Genomic DNA, 20,224 nt, shown 5'->3' on the forward strand with positions numbered 1-20,224 from the left:
AGTTATGCGGCAACACTGTCTACATACTTAAAGATTAAAATTAAGATAAGTTTAGGCAATATTAGAAATTATTTATTATTTTGTTTGTTATAATTTATCAATTGTTAACCTACAAAAAACTAAATCAATTATTGATATGAAATTTTTAAAATTGAGTGATGACATACTATTTTTAATTATGTACTTTGTTTATTATTATTTAAATTATGTATTTAAACTAAATCAATTATTGATAAGAAATTTTTAAAATTGAGTGACTAACATACTATTTTTAATTATTTATTTTGTTTATTATTATTTAAAATATATATTTCTAAAATTATAAAGATAATTTAGTTTCTTAATTTATAATTTATAATTTGGATATTTTTTATTTTTAAAATATTTGTTAAAATATATGTTCAATTTTCTAAATAAGTTTTGCATTTAAATTAGTTTCCAAAACTATAAATTTAATAAAAATTTTATTTTTTCTATTTGTGAAAATTTATTTTCATACCAAAAAAATTGTTTTAAAAAATAAAATTAATTTTAGTAAAACATGAATTAAATAATTAAAAATTTAATAAATTTAAAATTACCAAATTAATCTTGCCTAATATAAGTTACAGATTATAACTGCCAAATCTTACTTTAATTTAACTACATAATTTAGATCATGTGCATAATTTTTAAAATTATTTTAATTTCAAAATATTTCTTAAATAATACCAAAATTTTAGAAAATTTTAAATTACCAAATTAATCTTACGAAAGATAAGTTACCATCTAGCTTTAATTTGATTTCGTAATTTTTGTTGTGTTTAAAAATTTTCAAATTATTTAAATTTATTTTACTAAAAAATATTTTTTTTGAAATAATTATAAAATTATAATAAATATCAAAATATGAAATTAATATTACTAAATAAATTTACTAATTTAAACTACCAAAGCATACTTTAATTTAACTGCTAAAGTTGAAAGAGACCAATGACGTTCTTGCTATAGTTGTCATAAAAAATAAAATATGTAGAAGAAAGGTAAATAGGATGTTATAATATTTATAAATATAAATTATTTATAGTTTATGAAAATTAAATTGAATAAACAATATATAACACAAACATATATTTAACTTTAGATAAAAACTTACCTTACAAATGACAAATGGAATAGGCATCACCATATTTATAATATTCCATCATGATGTTCTTTGTTTGATGAAAATTAGTCCTTTAGAATAAGCAACTTTATTGGGTTTGATATGTTTTCAATTTAATCAATGAAATTACAAATTAATATATATTTGCTTAAATATGATGCAGACAACAAGGATATTTCACTTGCTATCAAGAGATTAATCGGTAGAAATATGCATTTCCATATTAAGGTTACAGAGTGTAACATAAGTAAATGTGTTTAAGAGTACACAATTATTAAAATAATTGATGATGATGTGGACGATAAAACACTCAACGGGCTGTTACTGCTAACTGACGGAAATGTAACATTTACATAATCTTATTAATAAAATTATATTTGTATGCAATGTAGTAATTGTTCTAATACTAAATTTATGTTTATCAAAGGATAAAAAGTCACTCGATATGATGCTGATTAATGGCGATGATACAGTCAATCAATTGAATATACTCTAGACTTATCGACACCTAGAAGTACTTCTGATAAAAATCCTAAGAAGAAGGTTTTTACTAAATTTAATATTAGTTTCATTATTTCAAAAATTAAATTATTAACATGTTATTCTAAGGTGAATGCACAGGAAGAGAAACCAATTGAATTGAATCAAGATGATACGATTGATAATTAATCTACTGTATTAACTCCATACTTATCCATATTGATATCCACCACCAATAGCAAAGCCAAAAAGAATATTTTAGATGTTTCGCCTATTGATACACTTAACTCTTCTGCATTTAAAACCCCACCTACAACCAGTGATAAAATAAATATACAATCAGGTTGGCTTATTTATACATTAATTAATTTTGATATATAATTTTTTAACGTTAAATTTACTAAATAAACATGTTTTATATTTTGCGAAAATTGACAAAGAACCAACTCTTTCAACTTTTAAAAAGAGGATTAAGACGAAGAAAAAATAATTAATAATTATTAGAGCTTTTCTTAACGTTTTGGTTATTACATCCTATGATTGGTTGATCGATTAAGAACCTTTTTGTGATGCATTATTTACAAATAATGTTTTTTGAATACTAAATTGTCTTATATCTTCATTTCATTCAAGTTGCATTTAGGATATTTTGATTATTTTTATTTTTATTCATTAACTATGAAACAATTACTTTAAATAATCTTAATTTTGATTATAGCTTCATATAAATTGTTTAATATCATTATTTCCAGAAGGGTACATGTTCTCTAACCTCAACGAGGGTGGGGGAGGAGGGGGTCACGTGCTTCGAAGGGGGTTGAGTAATTAGACCTTTAAAAATATATTGGGATAAGAGTGATTGCAACACGAAATAGCAACAAGATGAAATAAGGATGAATTACGATAAGACCATACTTAACACGGATTAAAATACTAGTGTAGGTAATTTGCCATATTTTTAACTTGTTATTTTTTTCTCTCTAAATGTTTATAGAGTTTATTTTGTTTAATGAAATGGTACTTATTATTTTTTAACTTGTTTGCACTAATTTTTTGTCCATCCACAAATGATAGATGAGTTTTTCTCATAAACTAAACGTTTTACCCAATTTTTTATTTAAACTAACAAAATTTTGGATAAAATTAGTTGTGAATTTTTTATAGTATTAGGCCCAAGTGTCATTTTTTGAGATGTGATAAAAAGACACGTGAATAATTTTTAAATGGGAAGCTTTAATCACAAACAACCATTTCCTGTTTGCATATCAAGGAGAGATTAGGCATGATCTTCGAAAGTGATCAGAGGCTTTCCAGTTTTTAACATATTCTTGTGAATCCGGAGGACGAGATCACTAATACCCAGCAATATAAAAATGTGAGTTCATAAATTTGAAATAACCACAGAATATGAATTCTATAGGATCTTTTCAGAGAGAAGTAATCAGTGATATTCTTAGAAGATTGGGAAGAATTAATTCGGGACACGTTTAAAGTGAATAGATATAAGTTCATATAGAACAAACATCATATTATTTTTTTGACCGTAACAAACATTATACATCGATCAGCGGCTTATTCGATCTCAATCTCATATCATTGCTGAGAATTGCATTTAGTTTTTTCCTTGACTAGTCAAATTACTTAGGAAATTATTCAATTACACTACCCATCAATATTTCGCAAAATTATATTTCAAACATTTTTCCGCCGCTATTAAAGAATAAGCTTGCACTGTAGCTAGATATTGTACACACTACCGTGCAGCCCTCTGCCTTAGTATTAATTTTTTTTGGTTATTTGTATATATACCCTTGAATCTTGGGTATTTACAAAAATACCGATTAAATTTTAGTATTTGTAAAATACCCTCCAAACCATCAAATTTGGGGGGGGGGATTGCCCTAAAATCAGTAAATTATCAACTTTGTGAGTGAAAATTAGATTATTCGTTAATGAATTTTACATTCAGTTACAAATCATCCCATTAAAGTTAATGATTGATTAATTTGGGAGTATTTTTTCCGAAATTGATGATTTGAGGGGTAGTTTTGCAAATATTCATGATGTATGGGGTAATCTGCAAATAAACATATAAATAAGCAATTTTTTAACCCACCCTATTCCAAAAAGTGCTTTTACCTATGAGCCCAAAGCTTTTACCCACACTTGTTTTAAAACCCGTCCACTTCCAGAAAAGATTTTTACCTATAATTTTTAAACCCAATAATTTTTACACTCATCAATCACTCTTCAACGGTAAATATTTCACCTGAAGTTCAACTTCCATTGTTAAAAGTCATCCACTTTCTAAAAGGTTTATTGCCTATAAACCCAAAGTTTTACCCCCATTTATTTTAAAACCACACACTTCTAAAATCAGCCTTAGACATAATAGAAAAACCTCCATTAGATTAATTATAAACATACTTTGTATTAAAACAATCATGTAGGTAATTTGTAATATTTTTTATTGGAACTTACTATTTTTCTGTTCTAAATGGTCATCCATTATATATTTTGAATGAAATGGTTAAAATATTAGTTTTTTCTTGTTTGCACTACGCAAATGATAGTGAGTTTTTTTTATTATAAACTAAACGTTTTACCCTTTTTTTTAGTTTTAAACTAACACGATTTTGGCTTTCTAACTTCAACATATTCTTGTGAATCCGGAAAACGAGATCACTAGTACCCGGCAATATAAAACTTCCAATTCAAATGTGAGTTCATAAGTTTGAAATAACCACAGAATACGAATTTTACAAGATTTTTCAAAAAGAAATGATTAGTAATATTCTTAGAAGATTGAGAAGAATTAATTAGGAACACGTTTAAAATGAATAGATATAAGTTCATATGTAACAAACATAATACATTGATCAGATCTCAACCCCATATCATTGCTGAGACTTCCATTTAGTTTTTGGTTCAACAAATCAAATTACAAATGAAATTCTTCATTTGTACAGTATCCACAATTACTTTTAGAATACTATATTTCAAGCATTTTCCCGCCGCCATTCATGAATAGGCTTCCCATAGCCTTGGCCCTCTCCCTGAGAACAAACTTCTGCATCTTCCCCGTCGAAGTCTTCGGCAGCTCCCCGAAAACCACGCTCTTGGGCACCATAAAATCCGGCAGTCGAGCCCGACAGAACCCTATAATCTCCTCAGCATCAGCAGAAGCTCCATCCTTGAGCTGCACAAACGCACACGGCGTCTCCCCCCAGTACTCATCTGGTCGTCCAACCACCGCAGCTTCAAGCACCGCCGGGTGACTATAAACTACCGACTCGACCTCGATCGTGCTTATATTCTCCAGGCCGGAGATTATGATGTCCTTCAGCCTATCCTTCACCTGAATATACCCATCAGCATGCCTCACCCCGAGATCCCCTGTCCTCATCCATCCCCCTGCAAAAACCTCCTCCGTGGCCTTTAAGTCCTTGAAGTATCCGTTCATCACCGTGTTGCCTCGAAACATAACCTCCCCCATTGTTTTCCCATCGGCTGGGACGCTTTTCATTGTCTCCGGATCTTTGACGTCGACTGCCTCCGTTCCGATATGTCGAATTCCCTGCCTCCCCATCATCTTTGCCTGCTGATCCACCGACAGCTCGTCCCACTCGGGCTTCCACTCGCACACTGTCGCGGGCCCGTAGGTCTCCGTGAGTCCGTACACATGGACGACTTTAAATCCCATCTCCTCCATCTTCTCCAAGACTGGTGGTTGCGGAGTAGCCCCGCCCGTCATGACGCAGACCATCTGGCCAGCTGCGAGCGGCTGTCGGTCAGCAAGCGGACAGTTTGCCATCATGTTGAGGACGGTAGGGGCACCGGTCATGTGCGTAACTCCGTACCTGGTGATTTTCTCGAAGATGGTCTTTGCGGTGAAATCGCGGAGGCAGACGTTGACCCCGCCTTGTGCCGCTATGCCCCAGGTGAGGCACCAACCATTGCTATGGAAAATGGGCACTGTCCATAAGTAGACCGGCAAAGTCCTTATTTCACTAAAGAGAATGGAACTGATGCAGTTGAGGTAGGCGCCGCGGTGTGTGTAGACCACGCCTTTCGGCCTGGATGTGGTGCCGGATGTGTAGTTTAGGGCGATAGGATCGCACTCGTCGATCGGCCACTTGATGTCGAAGCAGGGGTCTCCGGTTTTGATGAGGCTTTCGTAGTTTAAACCAGGTGAATGAGAGGAGTCTTCAGAGGGTTCTGGGATTGGGATGAGGAGAGGGGATTTGGAGTTGGATTGTGAAAGGAGGTTGATGGCGTCTTCAGCGATTGTGAGGAACTGGTGGTCGACGAAAATGAGCTTGGCTTCAGAATGTTTGAGGAGGACGGAGACCATGGCTGCGTCGTGGTGAGCGTTGAGGGTGCAGATGACTGCCCCGGCCATTGGGACGCCGAAGTTGAGCTCGTACATGGCCGGGACGTTTGGAGCGAGGACGGCAACCTGGTTCGACAATAGAAGAAGATTCAGTGTACAGATCTCTATGACCTTAATCGCAGAGAATGTCTATATTTAGTTATTAGGAATGATATTATTAGTTTATCTCCATAGATTCTGCATTCAAAAATGTGAGATTCATTCCCAAGAATCATAGCGATCATGTTAAAAAGTTACGAGTCAACCGTGGAGCTGACATTCTTTACTCTATAAAGAATTGCAACTAGATTCAGAGCATAGGTACGTTTTTCATTTATTTCATCTTCTGTCATAATGGATATTATAAGAATTATCAAAACTAGAACCAGAGGCACTCTTTTTCTTGTGAATGTTTCTTCAAAATAACTAAAAGGAAATAATTTGCGATATTCTAACACAATGAGAAGAGTGATGCATGCTAGAAAAACTCCAAAAATAGAACGCATATATTCACGGAGCATATGAGAGATAGAGATTATAGTTACCACGTCGCCGCGGGAAACGCCAAGGTGTGAGAGAGCGGAAGCGAGCCTGAGGCAGCGGTCTCGGGTCTGTCTCCAAGTGAACTTGATGGATTCATAAACAACTGAGGTCCGATCAGAGTAAACCTCCGCAGACCGCTCGATGAAGCTCAGTGGAGAGAGAGGGACATAGTTTGCAGAGCAACGAAGTGTGCCTTCCATGCCTTTTGCTTTGCTGTGCGTGGATAAGCTAGTTTTTCTGCAGACTATTGAAAGATTTGTTTCAGCGGATTGAAGGAAGGCTAATGAGGTTCTTGGTATATCTTAGAAGCTTAAGAGATATAGGTAATATATAGAGATGTGGGTCAAAATAGTCACAATAAATTAGAAAGGTCGTGGAAGTTGCTTTGGTTCACCGAATTGATATATTTAATAAACCTGCACGTGAAAGTTGCTTCCGTTCCTCCAATTGATATATTTAACAAACCTGCTAATGGATGTATACAAGGTTTACTTCAATAAAGAGAGGCGTTGACTGACGGATAATGTCGAAAGATTTATTAGATGTTTTGAATACGATCATGACATCCTCACTTTCATATATTTAATTTAATTTTCGAGAGGGACTTAACATCATTGGTGTGATTTTAGTTAAATAGGGGCCGCCGAGAGGGACTTAACATCGATCATTGGTGATTTTAGTTATTCAGATCTGATTTGGGGGGTGGGGGGCTGATTTTTTGAGGAGCTAAGAATGAAAGGAGAAAGGAGAAAGGGGTGGTGGATTAGGTTTTGGGTTATTTTGATACGGAGGGCTGAGATGAAAGTAATGAAGGGCTGAGATTTTACATCCTTAGATGCACTCTAGAGGGGTTATTCATTGGTGTAAATTGGGGCAAATTGGATTAAATGGTTCCAACGGGATAATTTTACCCAATGAGACAATTTGAGTAGGATAAAGTGGGGGTAAAATGGGATAATGAGACAAATTTGAGTGGGACAATTAGTATGACATCTTTTTTATAATATGATATTATAGATCAATTAAGTTGTAACTTAAATCTTAATTATTACAAATATAATCTTCCGACATATAACTTTGCTCCAGACTCCTTAGGCTACGTTTGTCCCATCCTCCCACATTGTGTTTGCCATTTGTTCTCTCCAACGTGATGCAGCTGTCCGCTGTGCTTGTTGAGTTTGTAGGTCATCGTCCTCATCAGAATCACCATCAAGCGGAGCAACATTGCGTGGTGCCTCTGGAGGAAGATCAGAATCACCATCAACCGGAGCAACATTGCGTGTGCTTAACATACATATATATGTACAAAAATGATATTTAAAACCATGTAGTCATCAAAGCATTCATGTGTTTAACATAAAAGTCCAAAAGCATATAACTAACAACATCTATGTTCCCAAAAATACAACTCCAAAAGAGTAGTCATCAAACTACGGTCCACAAGCGTAGTCATTAAATAGTCATTAATAAGCATAGTGATTGTCGTCATTTGGAAATACTCCAGTCGGTCGCCAAATCATAAACCTTCTCATTTGATCATCATTCATCTTCACAAACATATCCTTCATGTCTTGGGAAATATCAATAATGACCAAAATTCATTTGCTTAAAGACTAAAGCTTTATGTAGTATGTACATGTAAGAGTTCAAATATAGCAAAAACATTGGTGTTTGAATGCTCAAGTCTACTATGTCAGCACTTATAATTTATGTTCAATGATAACAAACAACTTTAGCATATAACAGAGGGATCACTTATAACAAGAATTCACAGAGGGATCACTTATAACAAATAACTTTAGCACTTATAATTTCCACTTTCACTCAAAAACCCTTTTACCTTAAATTCATCCAAATTTAAAGAAAATGGTATATTCAAACTGTAACAATTGAGCAGAGAGTACCAAACATCTAGTTGTTAGTCCTCAGTGGATGCACATATTTTTTATATATAGAGATAGACCAAGAATTCACATTTCACATCCATAAATTTAATATTTTTCTCAATTTGCAAGTAAATGGAAGGGACAAAGTAAATCAACTCCCTATTATTAACTTAAACAAGGCCAATTATAAACCCAATATCCAAATCTATATGCACGTCCTCATCTTTTTGTCACGCTTCACTTCATTTATGCTGACTGTTGGGGGGAAAAGGGCACGTACCTGGGTTCGAGAGACGGTTGAGGCGGCGGAGGAGGCGGCGGAGGAGATGGCGGTAGGGAAATCCCGGCTAGGGCTATCAAGCTCGAGAACGACGACGGAGGTGGGCCTAGCTAGGGCTAGCGAGCTCGAGAACGACGACGTTGAGGGTGACGATGTTGGCGTCGGGTCTCTTTGAGGGGGCGACGGAGGAGCGAGCGATCGAGCTCGAGAACGGCGACGGAGGAGCGGGCGATTGGAAGTGGGTAATTTTGTTCCCCTCTTGTTCCAGGAAGCGATATGAGGTAATTTTGAGGGTGGGGGCTGAACAGTCTTTATATAGTTGGTGTAATTTTAGGAGAAGTGGGGTATTTGTCCCACAAATATCCCAACAAACCAATAACACCATGAAGTTGAATCCAGCACCAATTACCCTAATGAATAACACCAAAAAGTGTTGTTCCAAAAATTATCCTATTATCCCTAAATTTACACCAATAAATAACCCCCTAAGGAGCCTCCTTAAGTACATATTACCCCTACCCTCCCCCCCCACACACACACGCACACATGCTCCTCCCCTTTTCATCCTACTTTGTAAACCCTAGCAAGCCTTCCATTTCATCGATACAAGTCCATCTTCTTCTCCCCCAAAAAGCATTTGTTGTCCTCTGATCATTCTTCTTGACTATTCCGATGTCTCCCTGAGCCCAGCTCATCATTGCTTGCAATGAGGTTAAAATATATATGTACCTACACTTATATTTGATTCCACTAGAGGATATTACTGTGATTGGTGAAACGTGGTATTGCACGTGTGGGTGCATGATAGGTTTGACATCTATGAATTCAACTTGGACTGCAGCCATGTGTGAAAACTAGGGCGTCACAATTGGTATCATAGCTCTAGTTTCAACATCCTTAGGATCATTCTTGTGTTGAGCCGTTGATCTAGGATAGAGTTTCCTAGGAATCATGTATAGATTTCGTTACGAATTTCTAGATTGAGTGAGGACGATATATATATATATATATGATAGACTCATCCACGGAATAATTGGAGAGACGATTTCGAGTGACCTACACCAGAAGGACGGCATGCGTCATCACGTGAATAACGTGGTAACGTACACCGACCCATAAGGTGTAGGACAACACAAAATCGCCCCAATATATCCGAAGACTTGAATTGGCTAAGCAAAACAAGTGCAAAAAATATAAATTTTTTAACTACCTTACTTTGATTGAAAAGTATTTTGCATGAATGATATGGGATACGGTTTTCTTATTGTGATACGTTATGTGATATATACATATATGTTTACGATCTCATTTATTGTGTCTAATAAGCTCTCCTCCTGATAACATAAATGTCGGAATGAGGATGTGGTCGAGGTAGATCTCATACCTAGAGAGTTGGGCAAGCAGAGCCCGAGACAAAAGCTCTATAGTATTTGATCGACTTAGTAACATCGATTGCTTTCGTAATCAGAGACTAGTAACAATCGAGGAGCGAGTAACGAGCTAGACTACACTTTCTGAAGTTCCACCATCAATCGTACCAGCCGTGCATATTGAAGAGGTAATACCGATGACTACATGTTTACCACAACCAGCTATTAGTAGAATTGTAGAGCAGAAAGTTTGGATCTGTGAGATTAAGAAAGATATCAGAAACTGAGAACACCAAAGATTTTAGGGCACATTGGATTCATTTGCATCCTATAAATGGAAGGAATATGTGAGAAGTATTTTTAGATATACTAAGCGTTGACTCAGTACATAAGCAGATGTTAGCTATATTCAGCTTGAAGGGCGATGCCGGAGGATAGCACCGACTTCAGATTTCGCTAGAGCAGCGAATGTCAATTTCATGAGAGGATTTCACCTACTACTTCGATAAACAGGTAAAACTAGCCCGATTAGAGCAGGAAAACCTATAGTTAATTATGGAAACAGGACTGTCCAGAGACAAAGGCAAGGACAAGAAACCTTTTGTAAGACTTGGAAGACCCCTGTAGCAGGGCAGAGGCTAGGGCCAGTAGCAGGGCCGCGGTTACGGCCATCAATAGAGGATTGAGGCACCACCTGCCATTCTAATGATTAAGGTGCTAGCAGGCAAGATTCGCACCATTCGGGAGATTCCTGAGGGACAGATAGTCCCATACATTCCCCAGCCAGCAGTTTAGCAGACTCCAACCACTGGTAGAGTTTATACAGTCGTACCACATGATCATGGTGCGAGCGGAGCTATAGTGAAGGTACTTTCTTAGTAAATTCCTTCCTAGCTCGGATCTTGTTCAATTCAAGAGCTTCACATTCTTTTATCTCTCATACCTTTATGGATAGGCTCCAGTTGGTTGCATATTATTTAGATATACCGTTATTCGACCCTACTCTTTTAGGGGAGGTATCCCTATTAGAGAGCGTTTGTAAAAGATGTATCATCAGTCTAGATGAGTCCGAGTTTATCATTGACCTGATCATTTTACGGATGTTGGATTTAGACGTCATTCTCGGTATGGATTAGTTATAATCCTACCATGTCAGTATTGACTGTTTTGCTAAAACAATCAGGTTGCGGGCATCCGATGGGTCTGAGTTGATTGTAGCGACCTCACTGGGCAACCAAATTGTGGAGTCATTTCTGGCGTACGTCGAGGAGGTGATGCTGAGGGACCGGAGTGCTAATTTGTACGAGACTAGAGTTATCTCAGATTATCAGGATGTCTTTTAGGATATATCTGGGTTACCTCCTGTGAGAGAGGTTAAGTTCTGCATCGAGTTACAGCCAAGCACAACACCGATATCCCAAGAACCCTAACATATAGTACCTGCTGAGATGAGAGAGCTACAGACTCAGCTAGATTAGCTTTTATCTTAGGGATTTATTCGCTAGAGTCATTCTTCGTGGAGAGCGCCGGTCCTTTTCGTGAAGAAGAAGGATGGTAACATGCGGTTATGCATAGATTATCATGAGTTAAACAAAGTCACCATCCGGAACAGGTACCCACTATCGAGGATTAATGACTTGTTCGACCAGTTACAGGGAACATAACATTTCTTAAAGATTGATCATCATTCTAGTTATCATTAGTTGCGGGTTCGGGAGATGGATATTCCCAAGACCGCCTTTCTGACTCGATATGGGTCCTTCGAGTTTCTGTCATGCCATTCGGGCTGACCAATGTACCTACGATATTTATGGATTTGATGGATCAGGTCTTTCGTCTATATTTGGACCAGTTTGTGATTGTATTTATCAATGATATCATTATCTATTCGAGATCGGAGGCAGAACACGAGCAGCATCTTTGATTGGTATTATGGACTTTGCGGGAGCATCAGTTATACGCCAAGGTTAATAAATGTGAGTTTTAACTATCAGGGGTCGGATTTTTAGGCCATGTTATCAGCCAAGAGGGTATTGCAGTAGATCCAACTAAGGTGGAGACCGTACTGGATTGAAAGCTGCCGAAGACGGTTACAGAAATTTGTAGTTTCCTAGGATTGGCAAGCTATTACATGAAGTACATTCAGGACTACTCGAAGATTACGACACCACTTACACGCCTTACGAAGATGGGTATACAGATTGTTTGGGGCACGGAGTGCTAGGAGGCCTTTGAGACTTTGAAGGCTAAATTGACTACAGCGCCGGTGTTGATCATTCCGAGCAGTGATAAGACTTTTGTTATCTACACGGATACGTCATTATCAGGTCTTGGAGGAGTTTTGATGCAGACCTAGAGAGTGGTGGCCTACATTTTGAGGTAGTTGAGGAATCATGAGGATAATTATCCCACACATGACTTGGAGCTAGCAGCAGTGGTCTTTGCAATGAAGACATGGAGGCACTATCTGGATGGAGTGTAGTTCGAGCTATTTACAGATTATCAGAGTTTGAAGTACCTCTTTTCTCAGAAAGAGCTAAATCAGAGACAACAATGATGGGTCAAATTTATTAAGAATTATGAGTTCGCGATTCAGTACCATCCGATGGAGGCGAACATAGTTGTAGACGCGTTGAGCAGGAAGCGTCGGCATCGAATTGCAGCTTAGAGGTGCTCGTTGTATTGAGATCTTCACACCCTTAGCCAGTTTGACTTTAAGCCAGAGATCAGCGGGAGCAGTGCATTTTTGAGAGCTTTGTCAGTATAATTATCTTGGAGTGATAGAGTGGTCAGAGCTCAGCTAGAGGACTCTTGGATTCAAACCCAAAAGGGGAAGATTTCGAATGAAGGGCCGAATGGTGATACTGAATAGTCCACAGTTAAAGAAAGACTTATTTGATGAGATGCATCGTACCAAGTACACAGTACATCAGGCACAACAAAAATGTACAAGGACCTGAAGAGACACTTTTGGTGGAGCGGCATGCGTAGGGAGATTGCCGAGTATTTGGCTAAGTGCCTTACCTACCAACAAGTGAAGGCAGAACACCAGAGACCAGCAGGAACCCTACAGCCTTTACCCATTATGGAGTGAAAATGGGCAGATATTTCCATAGACTTTATTATAGGATTGCCGAGATCGAAGATGGGGAACGATTCAGTTTGGGTGATAGTTGATTAGTTGACGAAGTTGGCATATTTTATACTAGTAAAGACAACCTATACAGCAGAGACTTATGCGAGAATATTTATCCAGGACATCATGAGATTGCACGGAGTTCAAGAGACGATCATATCATACCGAGGCTCAGTTTTCACTTTACACTTTTGGAGGAGCTTCCAGAAGTCTTTCAGTAGTCAGTTGTCATATTCTAGTGTTTTGTTTTCCACCCGCAAACAGATGGACAAACAAAGAGAGTTAAACAGGTATTGGAGGAAATGTTGCGGGCGTGTGTCATAGACTTTTAGGGTAGTTGGGAGGACCACATCCTATTAATTGAATTTGCTTATAATAATAGTTAACAAGCGACTATTAGGATGTCACCGTATGAAGCATTGTACGGGAGGCCTTGCAGATCACCTATTTGTTGGGCAGAACTGGATAACAACCTATTACTTGGACTACAGCTTGTGAGACAAACTACAGAGAAGGTAGCAGTGATTCAGGAGCACATACTTATAGCACAGAGTCGTCAGAAGAGTTATGCAGATCAGAGACGACGACCTGCTAGAGTTCCAGGTTGGAGACTATGTATTGTTGAAAGTGGCACCAATGAAGGGAATTCAGGGATTTGGTAGACGGGGAAAAGCTTGTCTCGAGGTATATTAGCCCGTTCAGGATAGTGGAGCACATTGGAGCCGTTTCATATCGGCTAGATCTTCTAACATCGATGTTGAGTATACACGATATCTTTCATGTTTCGATGCTTAAGAAGCATCTACGCGACGAGGAGCAGCAGCGAGTGTTAGACACGCCAAATATTAAAATTCATGATGATTTGACTACTATTGAAATTCATGTGTGTATTCTTACCAAGAAGGACAAGAGACTTAGAAACAAAGTGATTCCTCTAGTCAAAGTTCAATAGAACCGGAAAGGAGCTGATGAGGCTTCTTAGGAGCGCGAAGAGAATATACGTCGTGACTACCGCACCTATTTGAGCAAGTAAATTGATTGATTAATTATGATTTGCTTTTGCTTGTGATTTGGTTATATGGTCATATTTATATTTAACGCTAGAATGAGTGTATTAACACTTAGCTCCTTATCAATTATCATTCGGAATACATGGTATATATATGTGGGGTTCCTTGTTTGGATTTTTCAAATGTCATACTAGTTCCGCGTAGTTAGGAGTTAAGTGGGAATATTCGCATTCGAGATGGTTAAGTGTAGATATTGCTATGTTTCATATTTGAGATTTAATGGTACGAGATGTGTACGAAAGGGTTTCCTTGTTTGGATTATCCTCTCTTGGTGCTTTTCTCATATTATTAATCCCTAAGGTACGATTACGGAATTTCGGGGACGAAATTCTTTTAAGGGGGAAGAATGTAAAACCCTAAAAGTTTGAATAAATTGTGATAAATTGTAATAAATATATTATATGGTCATAAATAACATATTTTGATGTTTGAGTATGCTAGGGATTGATTTTAGATCAATCCAATGTATATATGTGAATATAGATGAGAAACATGCACGAAATCATGCACAAACCTGAAACTGAGTTGTTAGTAGTCGACTACTACTCAGAGTGAGAAACATGCACGAAATCATGCACAAACCTGAAACTGAGTTGTTAGTAGTCGACTACTACTCAGAGTAGTCGACTAGTAAGGTTGTTAGTTGACTAATCGACTACTACTCAGAGTAGTCGACTAGTAAGGTTGTTAGTTGACTAATGAAGGCATTAGTCGACTAATCGGGCTATTTCCAGAATTCTTTCAGGTTTCGAGTTGGTTTTGTTTATTTTCAAACCCAGTTGTTTATACCCCTATATATACTCATTAAAACCTATTTTCAGAGATATAATTCGTGAGAACAGCAACCACCTTCCTCCTCAAAGCATAGCCCTAGTTTTTTAGATTTGGGAGAGTTTTGAGGCGTTTGTCGAGAGGAAGGCGGAGTTTGGTGATCGTGGTTGAAGAGGAATCTTGCATACACGTGGTTGAGGAGTTCAACAGCACCCTGAGGCAAGATCATCTTTATCCAAACATGCACCCTTAGTAATTTAAAGATTTAATGTGTTTAAATTAGTATTTTGCATGTTTATTCATAGTTACATATGATAAAAAGTAGATTCTTGATAATAGATCTTTAACCCATGATAGATCTAACGTTTTTTCTTGTTGTTTATATTAGAAGCATGATTATGATCATTAGGGTTAATGATAATTTCGTTTTTAACTTGTTAATTAACTTTAACTCATGTGCAAACCCTATTTTGTTAATTAATTGAGTTTTTCTTGTAACTAATCATGCTAAAACCTAGGGTTGTGATATCTAGGCTTTGTAATCAGATTTAAAACGAAATATATCTCTGTCATGTGTAGTTTCTATCATGCTTTGATAATCATGTTGATTACATATGAGTAATTGAAGAAATTGATTAACAAAGATGTTAACCATAATTAGATTAAGTTAATTATATGTTTCATGTTCAAAGAATAACATGGTAATGAATGCATATTAGTCATTCAAAAATACTTGGATGAAAAGACATTTGATCCAGATTTTTATTTTGCTATTGAATTAGATACTACATGAACTATGAGGAGTGTATTTTGGGCAGATGGACGTGCAAGAGAATCATTCTTAAAGTTTCATGACGTTGTTATTTTTTATGTTACATATAGAACTAACAAGTTGGCACTGCCTTTTGCTCTATTTACTGGTGTTAACCACCATAGGCAGTCAACTTTGTTTGGTTGTGCACTAATTGCGGATAAGAAAGAAGACACATTTGTCTGGTTGTTTACTGAGTGGGTTAAATGTATGAATTGAGTGGCTCCACATGCCATTATTATAGACCAGGACAAAGCTATATGCAATGCCATTCAAAGAGTGTTTCTAAATACTCGACATCGCTATTGCAAATAGCATCTTGGCAAGCACATGGTTGATCATTTATTATCTCTACAAAACTTGCATGGGGAAGAGTTTGCGAACTACTTTAATAGATGGTTGCATAGCAAGACAATTGAAACATGTATTCAACAATGGGATGAGTTAAAAGAAATGTTCAATATAGAAGAAAATGAGAAAGGTTGGTTATAAACCATGTACAGAAAAAGAACACATTGGGTTCCATGCTATCTCAAAGATACTTTCTTTGCAGGAATGACATCAAGCTAACGTAGTGAAAGTATAAATGCCTTCATTGACACATATGTCAACTCACAAATATTGTTGCCTGATTTTGTTGAGCAATATGATAAAGCAATATTGTCGTGTCTTTCTCAAGAATTACGTAAATATTTTGCTACTTTATACAAAGCCATTGATGCATCTAAACCATCCGATTGTGATTCAAGCTGGAGGTCATATACAAGAGCTATATTTGAGAGGTTTCAAGATGAGCTTAAAGGTTCTGTATATTTGTTTCATGATGAGATGGGAAAAGAAGAATCAATTTCTAAATACATAGTTGGCTTGCTCTCTACTGAAAGAAGTGTATGGGAGCATGTAGTTTATAATCAAAATGAACAGAGAATAATACATGTGCTACGTTTGAGACTGATGGAATATAATGTAGGCATGCCATTCATATTATGATATCGAATCACTTGGTAAGAATTTCTTAAGAATACATTATGCATAGATGGACAATGAATGCAAGGCACCGTAATATTAGAGTCTTTAATGTGTTGCTGGAAAAAAACTTTAATAGCAATAGAGAACAATTGAGTACTTTGCGCTCTTGGGCTTTGAGAGAAAATTTTAATAACGTGATGGAGTGGGCACCTGAATCACCTATGGTCTTTGATGAAAGAGATACTTTTTTTAACTTGATGGAAAAACATGAAAAAGATACTAGTGCTAAGCAAATCAAGGGGACTGAAACTACAAGTCGGGTTGAATCTAGTACTACTCCTTCCCATACTATTGAGGAACTCCCTCAAATCATTGTTCGTGACCCTCTCGAGTCTACGAAGCATAAGGGATGGCCAAGAACAATTAGCAAATTGAAATCGAGACTTGAAAAAGCACATGAAAAAAGAAGATAAAAAATAGGACATGTGGCAGATGTGATCAAAAGGGACATTATAAAAGTAGTTGTAGTAATTCTCTTGTTGCTAATCTGTCAAATAACTAGGTATTTTAATGTTTAATTGTTCACAAAGATACTTACATTAGTTGACTAATGCATCTTATTTACAGCTAGTTGCATTTATTCATCTGATTCTTGTTTATTTATACAGGCAGGATTTGAAGTTCATCATTTGACTCCTAGCAGTAAGTCATTTTGGATCTGAAGAATTTAATCTCTAAAAGTAATGTACCGTGTTATTCTCTTCTTGTGTAGTTAAAATATTACTCTTGCAAAGCTAAAATGTCTAAAATCTTTTTGCATGAACAGATGTTAGTCCTCTTTGGATGGGCTTTGTTAATACTAATTTCACAAAGGCTTCAAATGAGACAAGATGAGGTGGTCCTTATGCAAGGACTTGCAAGTCAAACTATAACCTAGAGCGCATATCAAGCAGTTCAACAAATTATACTTTCATTCTCCTTCAAATTTAAGTAGTAGCTCCTCTTGTGCATTGGTCTTTTCAGCATTGTGTACTTGCTTTCTATTTTTATTTCTGTTGGATGATTAGTGATTGTTCTCTGTTCTAAATTGTATCAGATGATTAGTTACTGCTCTCTATTTTTAGTTGTGTTAGATGATTAGTGCTTGTTCTTTGTCTTCTTTTACATTGGATGGTTAATATGTATGTATGCCAATTGTCACTTTAGCCACAAATGAGTAAAATTCAAAACTATATTATTGTTATTTCTTTTTATAAGCAATGTTTTTTCTTTCAAGTAAGAAGTGAAATCTTCTTGATATTTGTTACTAATTCAAATTGATTGATAGTGGAGATTTTGTCTATAAGGTACTTTTGAGCTACTATGAAATTTGTGATTTCTTTGGGGACTAGTTACAGATGTGTTTATAAATTCGATATGATATGCGACGTTGTCATATATTATGACTGTAAGTTGCTCTAACATGTTGGGTTTAAGATTATATTTATGAACTACTTTCCTGCTATTTCTTCATGTTGAATTTATATATGTGTCGTGTAAATGTAGGAAATTACATGGTGACATCAATTATCATGTTCATATTCAATTGTCATGCACAAGGTCAATTACCAATAGCTAGAAAAGTTGCTTGCTGCTATTAGTCATCAAATATCATGTACAAGGTTTAGAAATAAATCCCTCCAACATATTGCCAAAATTATTAATTTCAACTTGGTTTGTTTAAATCTAGATGCATGATGTGATGGTCCAGATAACACAATCAAAAATAGTTCTCAAACTGAATTAAACTACAAGCAAAGATCAAGAAAGTAGAAAAAAAATTAATCAGCAAGTAATGACACAAGCAAGATCAAAAATACTTCTATGAATAAGTCAGGAACAAGTATTTCCAATTAATTTCATTTCCTGTATTACATACAATGATGGATAACTCAAAAATCTACATCGAAATCAAATATACAAGTTAATTTTTTTTCTTAAACTTCATTCATCCAAGATTGTCTTCTTTTCTCATTTCTTTTTGTCTTTTAGCCTTCTCATCCTGCACAATTCCATGAACAAAGGGTCAACAAGACCTGTAAACTATATCAATAAAAAAACTAATATTGTGCATCAATCCTGCACAATATTAGTCATCAAATATCATGTAAACCCAAAATTAAAGTTGGTTCCTTTAAAAAATAAAATTTAATAATTCTAATAATTCTAAACTATTGCAAACTTTTAATAGATAAAAATTAAGTTGCTTCCTTTAAAAAGTAAAAATAAAAAACTTTCATTAACTAGATTGAATTAAGGAGTCATCCAATTATGAGTTTATGAGAGTAATTAACAAAACTAAAAGATTCATAAAGTACCTGAGGATGCTCAGAGATGATCCTTCTTCCTTGGCTTGAAAATTAGGTGTCCTGAAGATTGGCGAAGGTGATGCGTCCATTCTTCGCTTGAGAATTGGGTTCAATTGCATTTATTTTTCAAAGATCGGTGATGGATATTTGGGATACGAAGATGGAGGAGGAATAGAAAGTAGCGGTTTTGGGGAAGATGAGAAAGCAACGACGCTTTTAGGGAAGGAAGTGTGGGATTTTTTGCATCTAATCCTTATCCTATTTAAATTTCAAATTAATGTCGAATGTTAACTGTTATTTTAGTATTTATTGCTAATGTGTGACAATCGAATTAAATTTTGACATGTGACAGCAGTACAAGAATTTTCCTATGCTGCCATCTCACCTCCCGTTTTCTCTATATGCTATAAAAACTAATGTCGTAAAAACTAATGCTGTAAAAACTAATTGACTGACAAAACTAACGCTATAAAAACTAATTCTGGCAAGTCGATTAAAAAGTTTCATCGGTCGACTGAAAAGACTGCTCGGTCGATCGATCCAAGCATTCGGTAGACTAAAAAACTGATACAGTAGATACTTGAATTTTGCTGAAAAGTTGATTTTCTAAATTCGATTTAAAATAGCAAACAATTCCAAAAATAATAAAACTTGGGAAAATGTTATACATATGAAAATAAACAAGTTGGAAGAGAAATTTCTAAAATAGCATTTCTCATTTGTGAAAACTCACTATTTTGCAAAAACGGTCAAAAATATGAGATCATTAGATATGATTTCATAGATGAATAGAATCAACAAAAATACGAAACTGTTAAATAATTGATTTTGATGAAATCATTTTACACACGTAATCTTCTCAAAAGATGTATAATGATCAATATGAAAACAAATGTGTATGTGTATTATTTGAGCTTTAAGTAAAACACATAAAGTAAATACCTAAACTACAAACAATATACCTAAGCTAATAATCTTCATTAAGCTCGACCTTGGTAGCGGGGATGAAGCGATAGTGTGTCTTTGACTTGAATGGCATAGCAC

At 35.8% G+C, this 20,224-nt stretch overlaps 1 protein-coding gene and 1 long non-coding RNA gene across 2 annotated transcripts; both read right to left on the minus strand.

Annotated features, from left to right (window-relative positions):
• Positions 1-4,364: 4,364 nt before the first annotated feature.
• On the minus strand, positions 4,365-7,203 carry LOC109827531 (probable acyl-activating enzyme 1, peroxisomal). The gene is made up of 2 exons (XM_020394541.1): positions 6,542-7,203; positions 4,365-6,083 (listed from the first exon to the last, which is right to left on the minus strand). Exons 1-2 carry the CDS (start codon positions 6,737-6,739, stop codon positions 4,617-4,619), a joined length of 1,665 nt encoding a protein of 554 aa, XP_020250130.1. The 5' UTR covers positions 6,740-7,203; the 3' UTR covers positions 4,365-4,616.
• An 11,478-nt stretch (positions 7,204-18,681) lies between these two features.
• On the minus strand, positions 18,682-19,420 carry LOC109827532. Its single transcript, XR_002243460.1, has 2 exons — positions 19,190-19,420; positions 18,682-18,873 (listed from the first exon to the last, which is right to left on the minus strand). It is a non-coding gene; the product is annotated as an uncharacterized LOC109827532 (long non-coding RNA).
• Between the last annotated feature and the right edge of the window lie 804 nt (positions 19,421-20,224).

Source organism: Asparagus officinalis, unplaced genomic scaffold, assembly GCF_001876935.1.
Source record: "Asparagus officinalis unplaced genomic scaffold, Aspof.V1 AsparagusV1_Un280, whole genome shotgun sequence".
NCBI classification, from domain to species: domain Eukaryota; kingdom Viridiplantae; phylum Streptophyta; class Magnoliopsida; order Asparagales; family Asparagaceae; genus Asparagus; species Asparagus officinalis.